The sequence below is a fragment of the Scaptodrosophila lebanonensis genome, unplaced genomic scaffold (genome assembly GCF_003285725.1).
Source record: "Scaptodrosophila lebanonensis strain 11010-0011.00,11010-0021.00 unplaced genomic scaffold, SlebRS2 tig00000001-arrow-pilon, whole genome shotgun sequence".
Lineage (NCBI taxonomy): Eukaryota > Metazoa > Arthropoda > Insecta > Diptera > Drosophilidae > Scaptodrosophila > Scaptodrosophila lebanonensis.
The window spans coordinates 5,503,918-5,519,571 of record NW_022060529.1 but is presented as its reverse complement, the minus strand read 5'-3'; the positions used below and the strand labels follow the sequence as shown (position 1 = coordinate 5,519,571).

The following is a 15,654-nucleotide window of genomic DNA, read 5'->3' as shown; positions in this document are numbered from 1 at the left end:
ATATTTAAATCAACAGTTACAAAACAAGATAAATTGCGAAATTTTCTTGACAGGTGAAAGATGGTCTTAAAGTATCTTAGAAGCTTGAAAAACAGGGGAATGATTTCACTGCAGAGGTAAAGAATTGTTTATAAATTGCATAGTTATGGCAAATGATATAATTATTAAAATTTATTTCTAACATGACATGTTAACTCAAATGAAATTAAATTAAAATAAAAACAAAAATCAAATGCTAGTAAGGTAAGGTAAGGTCAAATGCTAGTAAGGTATTAAGTGAAAGTAGAAATTTTTACCTAAAGCAATTTCAATTTTCAATTTTGATTAAAAAGTTTGACATTTGATATTCTGACATTTTCCATCACAAACACAAACAGCATGTATTGAACGTTTGTTTACGCTGAATTGAAAAATTCATCTCTGCCAAAAAATTGAAACAAGCTGGAAATTTCGCGTGCGTTGATTTATTACAATTTTTAACATGGACTAACAACAAGAGTTAGATCAAATTACTTCGACTACGAGGAACCCCTCAGCCTTTATGAAAGGCTGACACACACATTTAAAGTTTTCCCTAAAACTGCTGTATAGTAAACCAAACGCAGGTTTGTACTCGTGTGTGTACTATATGTCCAGTTTCCAATAGGCAATTACAATTACCTTAAAGAAATGAACATATTAAGAAGAGATTATAATTTAAAAATTACATTTCAACATAAATTGCAAATCCTAATAAAATTATCATTTAATGGCTTTATTCCAGGAGCAGTAGAAGTAGGGCAAAAGGATTAGTTAATGTAGCGTACCTAACTGCAAGAAAAATGTGTTTAGTTTTTCAATCAATCGCCATGGTAACTAAGAAGGCAAAATAATAACAGAACAGCATATCGAAAAGGATAAATATAATTAGAGCTTCTTTTAATTAATTTGTCTAATTCTTTCGCATTTATCTAAAGACTTTGACAAAACGACAATAAATATACATATTTGTGAAATTTCCATTGTCGTCAACCCTTACTAAAAATTGTCCGCATTATTGGCATAGTTTTTCTTGTTTTCTTCAAATATCTAAAGAAGTGAATGAAAAAGACTCAACAACCAATTCAATGCCTAAGAGATTTCATTGCCGTAATAGTGACCTTAGCACTTGGGCAATATTTTGACTGGTTATTCCATATACAATAAGTGAAAATGTACTTGCAGCCAGGAAAGTAACAAAGGGGAATCTTTTGAAACCTGCAAGTGATTTGTTGGGCAGTCCGATGAAACTTTCTACACGCCACTAATGTGGCAGAGGTCCGTGCTATCGGCCCACACATTCCCACATAGTCGCATACACACTTATATGTATATATAGAATGTATATTTCATGTACGTGTATGTAGGTGTAAACATGTGCGAGTTGTAAGAAAACCGCAAAAATATGCCGTAATATTTGCTTTCAGCTGCCATCGCTACCAATGTCGTTGTGACAGTCACTGTCGATGGGAATCTGGTTGTGTTCGGTGATTTCGTTTTTTTTTTATTTTTGCAACCAGTCACGTGTTTAACATAAAATTTAAATAAAAATCGCATACAATATGTAAACATCTATATGTATCTTCCTTTGTATCTGTGTTATACAGTGCGTATGACTGTGTCTCCAGTGGCTTCTCTTTTTATTTGGCTTAATTTTCAGTGGTTTTTGTTGTTGTGAACGTCGCTGGCGTCGTCAGCATCGTCGCAGTTGTAATTTCCGTCTGTTAACACAATTTGCAAATTTGATTATGGTTTCTACGGTCTTCCCCCAGCTCGCTAGGCGCTGCGCAGCGTGCGGTTTTTCATTTCCATTTCCATTTAATGTTAAACTTCCATGGGCTGTGCAACTAAATCAGCTAAATCTGCCAAGATAAACTATAACATATACAAATTCTATGCAAATTGTGCACATAAAAAATGCGGCTGTGTGTGGGAAAATTTTCTTTCTTTTTTTTGCCAGCCAACAATTGCTAAGGAACAGTTGCTTGGATCCAATGGGAGTGCTATAAATAAGCTTAAATAAGAGCATTCATTTGCTCGGCTGTGGCTTTGCTGCTTTGTTTGCGTTTGCGATTAAGTGAATAAATGTCAATTGCTTGCCAAGCAATTCAAAAAACATTCCCAATTGCAGCGAATATCCCAACTAATCCGTTATAAATCGATCAGCCAAATTCATTTGGCGAACTATTGTAATAATGCTGAATGCAAATTTTGCCACCTGAAACAAAGAAAAAAACAAAAAAATTAAATTAAATGTATGTGCGTGGGAGTGAGTGTTTGTGTTTGCTTGTCAATCAAACTCACACTGATGTTGGTGTTCATGTTGATGGGAAATGTGCCACCTGCCAGAAAAACAATGGGCTGCTGCACATTATGCATAAAATAAGACAGTGTCCTCTTATAGCGTGGTTCGGCGTCGATCCAATTCGATTGGAAAATCGCCTTCGACAGGTCATCGCAGTCGTCCATAAGAAAGTTGCAGGTGTAGCAGAATGGAAATGTTTGCGTCAGAATAGTCACGATAAACATAACAGAGGCTACACCTCTCCAAAAATCCGAGAAGAAGAACAAGTTGATCAATGTTAATCCAAGCACTATACCAATCAACAGAAATTGTGCAAAAATAGTAAGCGATATCACGGGACGAAACATCGCGGAGCATCTAAAAAGAAATCACGTTTCAAACATTTGGTTTGTAATAATTTGTGTATTAACATACTTATAATGAATTAATCGCCGCTTCAAACAAACAAAAATTACTCTGTATCTTATAAAAAATGAATTGATAAGATGATAAGTCTTTGGTTCCATTCACCTAAAACCAAGTGTTTTTGACGGACGCAGATAATATGTCGAAAGTGACAAGTTTTTTCAAATTCATTCGACCCCAAATTAGAAAATAACTCCTAGTCTAAGTTAGGATAGTACGGATACATGAGCAAATGTTTTCTTTTGTATGTGTAGATTCGTTCTAATAAGCTTTATTCTCACATCTACTGTGCAAGAGATGATTATGCTAGGCATAAATAATTATATCAATGGTCCCTGTTAGTCCTCAAGGAACATCTTTTCACATTGAGGTTTACTAGATTCACAGTATTTAATAAAAACTACCACTGTTGGAAGTAATTTGAAATACTTCTTTCATCTCACCTTTTTATCATTTTGTGGTCGATGACGCAATTCACCAGATCCTGAAAGTTTTCATCCTCGGTCTTATTGGGATCTTTGCGAAGGTTGCGTACACGATCTATCAACAAAGCGAAATGACAACGAAGCATCAGGGTATAGATTAGTGGATATACATCGGCCAGTTGATCTTGCAGACAAACAGTTGACATGACGGCGTATTCGAAGAGGGCCTGTGTCCATAGGCTGCCTAAGCCATTGCGCCAATTCACAAATGGCATGTAAATGTACCAAGGCGGTCGGCCCGAAAGTGTATACGAGAGAAACGTTGATCCTGCAAAGCTGCAATATATGAATGTATAAATGAGGAATGCGTAATTGCAACGGGCAACCATTGCGTGTAGTATCGTCCGTTCTTTATCGTTCTGTATACGCTTGTCCATCTCATCTAGCAGTTTTTCCGTTGCGTGCAAACGCCATAGCATCAAAAGTGTAACGGAGGCCTTGAAAGAGCTGCCATATGCGTTAATGCACACCTTCAACGAGTTTAGGAACTCGCCGGGCGTAAAGTTTTTGAACTCCAAAAAGTAGGGTATGACGAAGCCAACAGGACAGTAGCAAATTCCACCTGCAACAGCCAGAAAGCCCCAAATCAAATAAAGATATCGCGCTATTCCTCGTTCTGGGGGCGTCCATCCGACTACAACACAAGCTCGATGGAAATATATGTACGCATCCCGCGATCTCACGTGTTGCGTCACGGGAGCCGGTCGAATTAGCTTGAACATGTCCATCGTGCTCTCTGTTTTCCATTTCGAGCAGAACAGCAACTTATAAAGGCCTCGGGGCGCCACTGCTCATACTTAATTAACAGAAATAGCAAATTGGCGGTCGGATACGTTCTCAAATTGAAAATGCAAACACCAACGCCTCCCCAATACAAGCAATATGGAAACCAAATGTGGCCTGCCAGCTGCTCCATTCGGTACTTTGGAAGCACACGCCTCCTCCACACGGAACTTGGTCTGTAATTAAACAACTAACTTAAATTATTACCAAGTGTAGGAGTGGCTGTGATTGATTGGGTAGGCGTATACGTTTATAAAGGGGCCCGTTAGAACCCTCTCACGAAGCTCTTGGTAAAATGCTGAATGATATCCAAACACAAGTACAAAGAAATTGGGTAATTTTCATTATTCTTTAACGCTTTAAATTACTTTTCCCAGAAAGATCATGATCTGCCACTGCTTTGCCAGAACTCTTTCCCGATTCAAGTTCAGTGCTCCTACACCTCCATACAATAACTTTCGTATCAGTAATAAAATTTTTTTTTCTCAAAATAATTGTTTACTATAACAACAAATATTAGATATTTTTATTTTCTCTATTAAAATTTAAAAAAAGTTTAAACTGCAAAAAACTTCGTAATAATAAAAAAAATTCAATTCAGTTTTAATTTTTGATTTAAGAATTTAAGAAGTATGGCATCATACTACATATTATTTATACTTGCTTAGTTAGTTAATGAAAAATACAAATTAAATCGAAAATAAATATATAGACAACAAGATTATTGTTTCGTTATTGTAGTCCTTCTATTTGTAATATGAATTAGTACGGTCCTTGACAAGTAAAATGAAGACGAATTTCAGAAGTTCAGCAATTACGTATTTTGGCAGTCGATCACACAGGAAAACTAAATAGTTTTGATTTAATATTGTTCAGAAACGAAAAACTTATATGGTTAATTTTAATTGTACATCTGATATGCTGTTAAATTCTTAAGCTTCGCCTTGATTTATGCTTCCCCTCCAATTCCGAGTATTGACTTAATTAAAATTGCATCCGAAATGCTTGCTCAATGGGCAAGTTTACGTGATGCCGTCGCGTTCTGCATTTCAAAACACGCAACACTGCATTCAAGGCTACATTTATCGATTATTTAAATTGTGCCTTGCATTACATTTATATTGCATCAATAAAAAAAACTTGCACTCCTTGCCTTTGTAGCCTTTCATCTCTATTCGAACCGCACTGAGGAACGTATCGAGGCCGATACGTTGGCCGTCAAATACGAGGATGGCAGATGGTCGAAGCCCTACTACGATTGTGGCGGAGGCAACATCTGGATGTTAACCTATACAGTGCCGTTCTTTGGCTACGAAAATGGCACATATCATTTCAAGTGAGTATTGAAAACATTAGAAATACAGAAAATATGTCTAAATGCCAAAGTAACGGACACCAACTCAAGCATACCCCGTATACGGCCTCCCAAAAAATTATGTGTTTGGTTGTATATACATATAAAGTACCATTATTTTACAATAGCGAACACATAAAACAGTTTGCAGATATAATTATTTTACAGGGGTACATACGTGTATAGAGTACTTGTATATTCATTTATGGCCATTATAAATTGTTCGTATACTCGTAATTTATAAAAGACGCTTAACTTAAGTTAGATCCAACAGTAAAGGGATGTACATGTACACTCGCACAAAACTAATGTACCCTTGTACCCTTTGGGTACAGGGTATAAAAACCTCAGATTTCGTTAGAAAAAGTCATTTCTGCCTATTGAAATCCAATTCCATGGCTATGTTTATCGGGTCGAGAAAAGACCGCCCCTGTCCCTCTAGTACGGGCGGACTCTAAACAAATAAGCAACTATTGCTGCTTAAACTCTAATTAGTGTGAACACTAAACACACAATAACCAAAAAGTTTGCAGCACAAAACCTTTTAGCAAGAATATGAGTATTCCATACCTGGCTCACTCAAAACACGGATTCGAAAAACGATCCGTCTATTCTTTAACAAGTTATTTAGTTTTGCTCGAATACTGTATTAATTTTACAAGCTTTTACGAATAAGTAATTTTAGTATTAATGAGATTAGTATGCTTCCGATACGAATTGCGCATGGGGTTTTCCATAATGTACAGGAAAACTCTCAAGTCTTCAGAAATGCCAAAGTCATCAGCTACTAGGATTTCATATAAATATAACGAATTCCTTATCCTCAGAAAGCATTTTAGTTGCAGTTTTCCTTTTCTATGTCACAAACTTTTCCCACTTTTCAATGGCTCAATGAAGCATCACAAAACAAGTAAGGATACATTTTGGGAAATCAAAGAAATTTACTGATGTTGTGTGTTCGCTTGACGCGGCAAGAATCAATAAAGTTGAAAAGAAATTAATTTTTGTATATGGGAGAAGAGCAAGAGATGTAGTTTAGTAGCGTTTAATTACTGCATTCAGTGGAAAGCTATTTTCAATATGAAATGCTTGGGCACTTTGATAAGAGCTCTCGCATAAAATGAACAAATTAGGCAAATAAAACGCACAATTTTCCGTGCTGTGAGGGTAGAGTGCTTTAAACAATAAGCTGCTTAGAAAGCTACAGCAAATTATCAACAATAGCAGACAAGGTTGGCTGTAAGCCATTCAGTCGGGGGGCAGAGCAGTTGACGGTTACAGTTTTCAGCCACCAAATAAGTGTAACAACAGGAGTAGTTACTACACAGAATTGAGTGCCTCAGTGTTCGGGCTTTCAGCTTGATGACAGCAAAAAGCCATTTTGTTATTTACGACACAAAGTAGGACTACAACGCTCGCATACAATCATTCACATTTCCACTCAGCTTCCTGCCTAATTTGTAATTATCATTTGGAAACAGGCCGAAACTGGCAGGAACAGACAACAACAGACAAACGACAGACTGACAACAAATTAGCAAATAATTTTTGTGACTGTTTGTCGCTACAATAAGTGTCAGTCATAATTCGCCTGGAGGCTAATGAATGCATCATCCATCTGCTCGTTCGCAGGCCCTCGGCCAATTTGTCGTTACACGCTTTCGGCTTAGCCCTGGAATATTATTATTATTTATTCAAAATAAATATATCTTTGTTCTCGACCAAGAATTTCTCATACTGTTCCGTATTCGAGTCTTTATCGGGCTTATAGCAATAGCATGGGTAAACCATTCGCAGCTCATGCCATTCCGGTGTTGCTCCTGGTCGGGGGGTTGTCGTAAAGCGCATCCGCTGATGCCCTACAGATAACAGAAGATGAAATATAGACAAATATATGTTTAAGGAAACTTCTCCTACTTACAGCGCGTTTGGTAGTATTGCCTTTGCCACCAGGACAAGGGACGTTGAGGCCAGTCTACGTGATGCAGTTCAGCGAAGCCCAATCCCATCAAAATAAGCTGCGGCAGTAACCGTTCCAATAACATTTCGCTTCTGTCTAATTCGACTTGTTTAATTCCGCTCAGATTTGCAACACATTGCAGCGTGACTTTTCACTAATGAACGGTATAATTATTAAACCACTGCGCAACGCAAGCGTGAAAATTTGATTACACATTCCCGCCTACCTGCATTTTGGGGTGCGGTGTGGCCTCCATTTGGTAAGCGAACATTGCAGACAGCATTTAATTCAAGTAATTAATTAACAGAGACGACGACAGACACACAATCATGCACATACATACTATAGTATGTGTTTTTTAATTCTTCCATATACTATACACACCCCCAAAATACGCTTGTAATGCTCATTGCAGTAGTAAAGTCTTTTTTGAATGAATATTCTATCCCAATTAGTTTTAAAATATAATTATTCTAACCAATCATCCCCAACTGATTCAGACAAGTGTCTTTACAAATTTGTTGCTTTTATTGATTTTAAAATCGTATAAAGACCGTTCTTAAATTTGATTATTCGCTTTGTTGCTTTTTCGTAAATAACAACCACATTTTCAATTTGTTTTCATCAGGTTTGTAAATGTTAAACAACGGTTGTATATTAAATATATAAGTATGTATATTAAGTATATGTTGCAGTGTGACTACTATAACTATGTTAGTGGTTGCTTAAAAACATTTTTTTAAATGTCTGGTATAAACTTATATCTTATTTGGAAGCTCTTGGGATAATTCAAACATATTTATTCGAATTCACGAAATTTTACTGTCAATATCCTAAGAATGAGAAAATATAGATACATTCAATCGATTCTGCTGGTTGTATTTATAACTATAATTAAACGCGTTATTCCAAATTAGAAGTTCTAATACAATACTAGGCTTACAAATTTTAAAAGTTGTGCTTTTTCATGTTGATTTAATACTTCAAATTAGGATTTTTTATTAGCCAGAGGTAGATATATGGAGCGCATATGGAAAATTGAAGATAAATAGTAGAGCTAAAATATTAGTTTTAACTTTGTTAGAAATTTGTTTTAACTCACAAAGTTTTTCTGAAGCAGCTGTCTATAGACAACTGAATTGAAGCGTAAGTTGCAACACTTGGTTGAGGCCAAACACTGAACGGAAGCACAGCGATGTCTGCAATTAGTTGCAACATAAATTCGCCTGCCTAATGGACGGATGCAGAAAAATTAATGTATAAATGGTTAAAGTTCATTAAGTTCATTTTCATGCAGCCAACGAATAAAAGTTGGCCCATACGGGCCCACTGGCCCAGTGTCTATTAAAAGCGCCGGCCATTGCCGGCATCGTTGTAATTGTCGCCATCATCATCATCGTCTTCGGCAGCGCCTGCACAAACAAAGCTCATTTATTTTAGCAGCTTAGAGAAGCGTGCTATGGCCACAGCCGGGCCGGACAAGGAGAAGAAGCTGGAGCTGGAGCGGCAACACGAGCCTCGACATTGCCTGTGAAAGGGCGTGCTGCACGAAAACTGAAAATGAAGTTGTGCGGCAAAAAGTCGAATGCCTCCACTTCTGTTGCATGCAAAAGTTCAACTGGCTGGTCTGGCATCGAGTTGACTCGTGTTAATAATGTGCAGCTATCAGTTTCCCATTAGTTGAAGCTGACCATTAAATTAATTTGTTTAGGTCCGAACATCGCGGAACAGAAAGGCGAAGGCCAGCCAAGCTAAAGTAAAATGCCTGCGCCGAAAGTTGCCAATTGATTTAATTTATAACGCTGTTTGCGTGTGGTCTTCTGTATACCATTTATAGTCGTAGTATGTATGTGAACAAATGTATGTATATTTGTGTGTGTTAATTGCATTCAAAATGCATAAACAACAATGCTCAGCATTTCATTTAATTTTATTAAAACTTATTTGACATCAAGCCAGCCAACTCTGCAAATGAAAGGCGACAAAAAGGAGCACAAAGCGAAAATCACATTAATATCCCGCTGAGCACAGACTAAGAAGGACCAAAGAAAGGCCGTTTTATTACGCCCAGCTGCCATTTATGTTGACGGGCCTACTGCGGCAATAATTTTATTAGATTTTATTTCAGAATTCTCACACACACAGTACACGCCGCACAGCGTGTAACAAATTTTCAATATTAAAGTCTTATGTATAGTTTGTCACTCGTTCGCATAGCTATGGGCCTTAATGTGCATTACTTTGACTTATTTTGCAATATTCCACAGTTGCACAGTTTCTGAGCGGCTTAAGATGCTCACATACGAAATGCTCATACTCTCACAATAGCATAAATGTACACATGCCGGGCCACAAAGCATAATGAGGCTGACGGAAACGGAAATATCAAATATGCCACGCAATAAGACTGCCATTGTGAGCATGCCTTGTTAGACAGTCACTTGTTGGAGGTTTCGCTCGTCGAGCCAGTGAGCCAGTGAATACATTTTGAATATGCATGATTGTGAAATATGCATATTGCAACCTCTGATCAATGTGTTCGTACCAGCATACTATTTGTGTTATTGGCTTTTATGCAGCATTTAAATTTCCGTCAGCTGCATTGTACGCTATACTATACTCGTAGTTAGATTAAAAAAAAATTAAATTTCAATTTACCGAGCTGCTTGATATTTTTGGCATGACTGTTGTTTTATGATCCAAATTGATTCAGTGTGAGTTAGAGTAGAACAAGCTAGAGGGCTTCATAACTAACATTATTTTGTTTTCTGTGGTTTTTCCTGCTACCGTTTTCAGGTGCCAATTTCCTTGTTTTTAGCATTTCTCTTTATGCAACAGCTATTTTTGGTCCTTCTTTAAAGTACAATACAATCACTTCATAGCTTATGCAAGTGGTTTTGTGGAACTATATATCAGAGAAAACCTCATATTCATAAAGAGCATCCTTTTGATGAGGCTGACACTAAATGTATTTGAAAATTTTTTTTATGTCGACTATATGAACCATTCTCTTTGCTATACTACAAGTATATATACCCTTTAAAAGTTGAACTTATTCCTTTGCATTTTATTCCAGACTTCAGGCTTGTAGCATTCACTATTACGAGCTGAAAAGTTATTTAGCTTACAACAAAAACTGTATTCTTACATGGTCTTGGGATGCGAACTACATATATATAGGTTCAATTGGGTTATCCATCATACCAATATTTTGTGTTCTTGGCTTTTAGATTAATAAGATACAATTTTTATTTTTAATCCAATTTATAAATTTGCCTTCAAAATATTTAGTGTGGGACAGTGTATCAAATAACTCGAAAGTTATGTTTCGGAATCTCCCTCTGTCAATAACTGCAAGAGGAGAACATCATCAATATTTTCCTCTGGCCACCTTCTGGCAATCAGTTTATGTTTCTGATGAGCACTGCCATAGTTTGCATGTTAAAGTCCAATGTCAGTGTCACTTGTCATGGATCCACGCAACGGGGCCAAGGCCGCTGGCCATGATTGCACGAAAATTTATCAATATGTATGATCCAGCCCCCTGGCTTTCATTACTTTACCGGTATGTCTCAGATGTTGATTCAGAAGTAGACCCTTACATTACAGGTGCGCCCACCTTCAGTCAAAGTCAATATCAAGTAGCTATAAACACACTTGTATATAGACGACATCTATAACAAGCCAAAAACAAGGCCAGCAATGAAATGTCAACAACTTAAACAAATCAGGCGCCTGTACCATTGCGCCTTTAATGTGGTTGCCCTGACTTTAAAACAGCTCGCAGGCAAACAAACCACTCATGCATTCTTACCATCAAATTTCCTATGACCTTGTTGGCTTGCGAGCTATGCATAACAAGTTGGTTGGTACAACAATTTTCGGGCAATGTCATCCCGCCAGCAACCAATACCAAACTTATTAGAGCTCATGTACATAAACACAAGCTGCATACTTTGTCGAGACCAAAAATAGTTCGCCATTAGCAAATAGTAAATAAGCGCACGCATGGCGTATGCGTAATATGCCAAGCTGACGCGTTGTTTACAAACTCAACTGCAAACTGTTGGTGCGTGTGTGACGAGTATGTGCGGCATGCTGGAATGGGAGGGGGTAAGAGGTATCAGGCGATGAGGTAAAAGGGTAAATCTGACAGCGTTTTATGAAGCTTGTTGGCAACACCAAAATATTCACGATACTATAGTATGTAGTAAACTTTATGTACTCGACAATGGTGCCGCAGACAGACAAAAACACCACCAAGTTGGCAAAGCATTAGCTGACGCCATTTTTAAATAGCGTATACGTGGTGTAAACACTTCATGAACACATGTATGCTTGTGCTTGTGTTTTTGAGTGGTGTATACGTGTGTGTGTTCACTAACTGGCTTGTGTCTAAGCTGGAAAAATGCATTTCGCTTATGCACGCTACGCGTGTATTTGTTCGTGCGTGCACAGAACGTGCACAGCATATGGCATGGATACACGGAATGCAAACACAATACACATATAGTCCACATATACAGACTTACAAGTATATAGGTATATATTCAAACACACAGTAAAGTGCTGAAACTTCGCAGAGATTTACTGCCAAATTCCTTGGCTTCAATGTAATTTAACAGTGCACGTTTAAAATCTCTTGAAAAGTCTTCAAATATTTTAGTTTTAAAAGCTCTTGCATTAAATTTAATAAATACTATATGTACGTTTATATATGTATATCCAAGCTTTTGTTGTTGTTCACCAGCAGCTGCCCAGACAGCAGCTAACAACCGAATTTCATTTAATTAGACAATTTTCAAATAATTTCGTACATAAGCGCCACAGACCAACACAAAACCAATTATGCTAATCAGCTGAGCGCACGCTGCCACATGCCACATGCCACTGGCACATGCCGCAGCTTGGCCCGCAGCCCCATCAACATTTACTCGGAGCAAAACGATATATTCAGCGGTAGAGAGAAATGGAGAGAGAGAGAGAAAGAGAATTAGAGAGAGGGAGAGTGAGAGTGAGGTAACATAAAGAAATTCGCAGTAAATATGCACCAGTCCCGAAAACCAACCGCATTTGTGTTTATGTATCGGTTATGCTGTGTGGTAGATATTCCGAAAATTGAAAATCAACAGGCAATCCCCAATGCAAATAACAAGCGGCAACAACAGCACAGATAGCCACTGGTTAAGTCACTGACTGATTAACTAAAGAATCAGCATTGTCAAGGTCATTAAAGTTCTTTTAACTTTATCCATTTGAATACTTGTCCATTTGAAAGAGCACATTCCAAATATTTCAGTGTGTTGCTCTATAAGAAAAGTTTATATTCCTCCATTACAAAATCAATTTTGATGGCCCCTCCTTGGGTCCTACTACTCTTTTTATACCCTGTACCCAAAAGGGTACAAGGGTATATTAGTTTTGTGCGAGTGCACATGGAACACACAGAAGGAGGCTTGGTAGACCCCACAATGTATATATATTCTTGATCAGCATGACAAGCCGAGTCGATATAGCCATGTCCGTCTGTCCGTCTGTCCGTCTGTCCGTCTGTCCGTCTGTCTGTCCGTCTGTCCGTCTGTCTGTCTGTATGAACGCAAGGATCTCCGAAAGTATAAGAGCTAGAATAACCAAACTTGGTATACAGATTCTCCTGAGACCGAGAAAGGACGAGTTTGTTCATTTTTTCTGATCCACCCCCCACTCCCCCCCTATTAACGATTTTCTATAACTTCCGTAATTCTTGGAATTTTGAACTAAAATTTGGTAGTCACATTAGGTTAGTTATTATATAACCGTATACCAAGTCTCATTATGATAGAATGATCGGAAAGAAAGTTATAGCCATATAACCAGGCCCAATGCACACATACATACATATGTACAAGTACACAAACACGCATAAGGCACGATTCTGATGTAAATGTAAATGTATGTATGCATGCATGGAATATTTTATATTTAATTTAGTTAATTAATTAAATTAATTTAGTTAATTAATTAAATTTAATTAATTAATTAATTTAATTACTTTTTTGTGGGGTGGTACAGGGTATTTAAGAGTTGAGCCTGCTCGACTTTAGCATTCCTTTCTTGTTATACCCTGTACCCGTAGGGTAAAAAGGGTATATTAGGTTTGTGCAAAGTATGTAACATACAGAAGGAAGCATCTCCGACCCCATAAAGTATATATATTCTGAATCAGCATGACGAGAGAAATCGATCTAGACATGTCCGTCCGTCCGTCCGTCTGTCCGTCTGTCCGTCCGTCTGGATGAACGCGAGGATCTCAGAAACTATAAAAGCTAGAATAACCAAAGTTGGCATCCAGATTCTCCTAGGTCCGAGAAAGGACGAGTTTATTTTATTTTTTGGAATTTTCCCCCCCTTCCCCCGCTACAGAATTTCGTCAATAGCGTGCACATTTCAAATGCTACCTAAACCAAACTTTGCACACATAATTTATATATAATTGTCTACTGTTGTATAAAATTTTATTCAATTCGGTCTATTCTAAGAAACGTTATTAGCAAAACAAATCCTCGCCAGTACAACCCCCCCAAACTGCAGCAACAAGTTCGCTCTTCTTCTTCCTCTTTTTGCTGCTGCTATGGGCGCATATAACTCAGTGACGGAAGTTTACCTGGGTACAGGGTATTACACTGTCGGGCTTGCTCGACTGTAGCGTTTTCTCTTGTTCATTATTCAGGAAGTCTTTTAACTCGTTCTTGTTTAAATGCCCGGTGGCATACATTTGCGAAGCTCAGGAATGAAGTTACTAAAAAATGGAAGAAAAATGGTTCGATTTGATAAATGATAAATACGATAAAATTGTTATTTTTTAAAGCGGCTTTCATAACTGTAGTTATTATGTATCGCTAGTCAATATTATCGACGAAAAATACGATATAATCAGTAGACCGTCATTTGGTTCTGTTATAAGTACTTATACATATTAATGTATCTAATATTTATAAGTGCCCTTTGCAAGGCTCTTAGCAGCTTTATCGTTCTTGGCCTTGATCCAAAAGCATAGGCGAATATCAACTAGCACGTACACAGGCTTCAAGAACAACTTATAAATCAATGGCTGTGTATGTGTGCGCTGCGACAGCCAGACATACTACATATATACAAGTATAGTAGATAAGTAGAAAGATAGAGAAAAATGTGATACACACGTAGCCATGCAAAACTCATTCGTTTTGATGCTCGGTCCAACTCAATAAGCTCATTTTCCAATATCCGTTTACAAATTATCTTCAAAACTGTCAACACCAACAACAACTACTAGTTGACTCCACCAAGCGATGGCCCACGAACACACACACACACAAACACACACATGCACACTCACACGCACATAGGAGGACGGGCCGATCGAAACCGCAGCAAATAAAAGAGCGGCAAATAAGAAATTGGCCCGTCATGGGGCCAAACGAACAAAAGTGTTGGGATCAACTGCATGGGAATTAACATAATCATTATTGTAATGTTATATTCCCGTTGCGTAGTTTTGAAATCCTTTCCTTCTCCTTCCTTCCTTCCATCCTTCCTCGCTTCTTATTTTCTTTGCAATCAATAAGTTGTCAGAAACAATCAAATAAATACAAACTGATATGTCAATATTAACTGACAAGCGCATGCGAGCCATGGAACAGGATATGGGTTATACTCGTATGTGCACGCATTATAGAGGATATAAGCCAGCGCGCATTTGATGTTTGTGCGTATGTGTGTGTGTGTGTGTGCTAAAAAGGGCTTTCCGTTGACACACAAAGATGAAAACAGGCATAGTAAGGAGTACAAGCATACGTAGCTGCGTGAGAATGCGGGCTTATTTGGGCTGTGCCTAAATTTCTACATATGTTCGACAATAGAGGCCCAGGTTGTCAGACCCGAACTGCTTCAACTACTCTCCTCAAAGCTGGTGTTTAGATATGCGTGTAATTGGGTGTTGCGCCTTGACCGTAGCAGTCTCGTGAAGAAAGTCTACGATTTCAATATGCCTGTACATATATACATATCCATATGTAAGTGTGTGTATGTATATATATATATATATAGATATATATATATATATATATATAGATATGTGTGTATCGGCTTAGTGTGCGCACCCTTTTCATGGCTTTATGTCTTTGTGAAACGGCACAAGGCACAACAACAAAATTATTTTCTACCACTTTCAACGCAAAAGCGCAAACATAAGACTCTTGTTAGTTGCTGTACTGCCTGCCTTTAGCCTTTTTATGAACAATTCGAATACATTCGTACATTCACACATACATACATACACTGGCACCCACGTCCATACAGACAATCAAAGCCAGAATTTATTGTT

General features: G+C 37.7%; 3 protein-coding genes across 3 annotated transcripts in view; 1 reads left to right on the top strand and 2 right to left on the bottom strand.

The window, feature by feature from the left end:
- Nucleotides 1-15,654, top strand: part of LOC115630544 — a 51,612-nt gene that overhangs the window by 16,265 nt on the left and 19,693 nt on the right. The window contains exon 3 of the mRNA XM_030527157.1: nt 5,158-5,332. Within this exon, the coding sequence (XP_030383017.1) occupies nt 5,158-5,332 (175 nt within the window). The remainder of the gene's footprint in view (nt 1-5,157; nt 5,333-15,654) is intronic.
- Nucleotides 2,162-3,941, bottom strand: LOC115630526 (odorant receptor 59b-like). Its single transcript, XM_030527133.1, has 3 exons — nt 3,172-3,941; nt 2,323-2,680; nt 2,162-2,236 (listed from the first exon to the last, which is right to left on the bottom strand). Exons 1-3 carry the CDS (start codon nt 3,939-3,941, stop codon nt 2,162-2,164), a joined length of 1,203 nt encoding a protein of 400 aa, XP_030382993.1.
- On the bottom strand, nt 7,010-7,387 carry LOC115630536. The gene is made up of 2 exons (XM_030527145.1): nt 7,272-7,387; nt 7,010-7,209 (listed from the first exon to the last, which is right to left on the bottom strand). Exons 1-2 carry the CDS (start codon nt 7,357-7,359, stop codon nt 7,037-7,039), a joined length of 261 nt encoding a protein of 86 aa, XP_030383005.1. The 5' UTR covers nt 7,360-7,387; the 3' UTR covers nt 7,010-7,036.

Coding starts and splice junctions, on each gene's coding strand:
- LOC115630536 (XM_030527145.1), bottom strand. CDS start 7,359: ATGGGATTGGGCTTCGCTGAACTGCATCACGTAGACTGGCCTCAACGT. Junction 7,210..7,271: donor GCAATACTACCAAACGCGCT/GTAAGTAGGAGA, acceptor TGTTATCTGTAG/GGCATCAGCGGATGCGCTTT.
- LOC115630526 (XM_030527133.1), bottom strand. CDS start 3,941: ATGGACATGTTCAAGCTAATTCGACCGGCTCCCGTGACGCAACACGTG. Junction 2,681..3,171: donor GACCACAAAATGATAAAAAG/GTGAGATGAAAG, acceptor ATTTCTTTTTAG/ATGCTCCGCGATGTTTCGTC. Junction 2,237..2,322: donor ACATGAACACCAACATCAGT/GTGAGTTTGATT, acceptor TCTTTGTTTCAG/GTGGCAAAATTTGCATTCAG.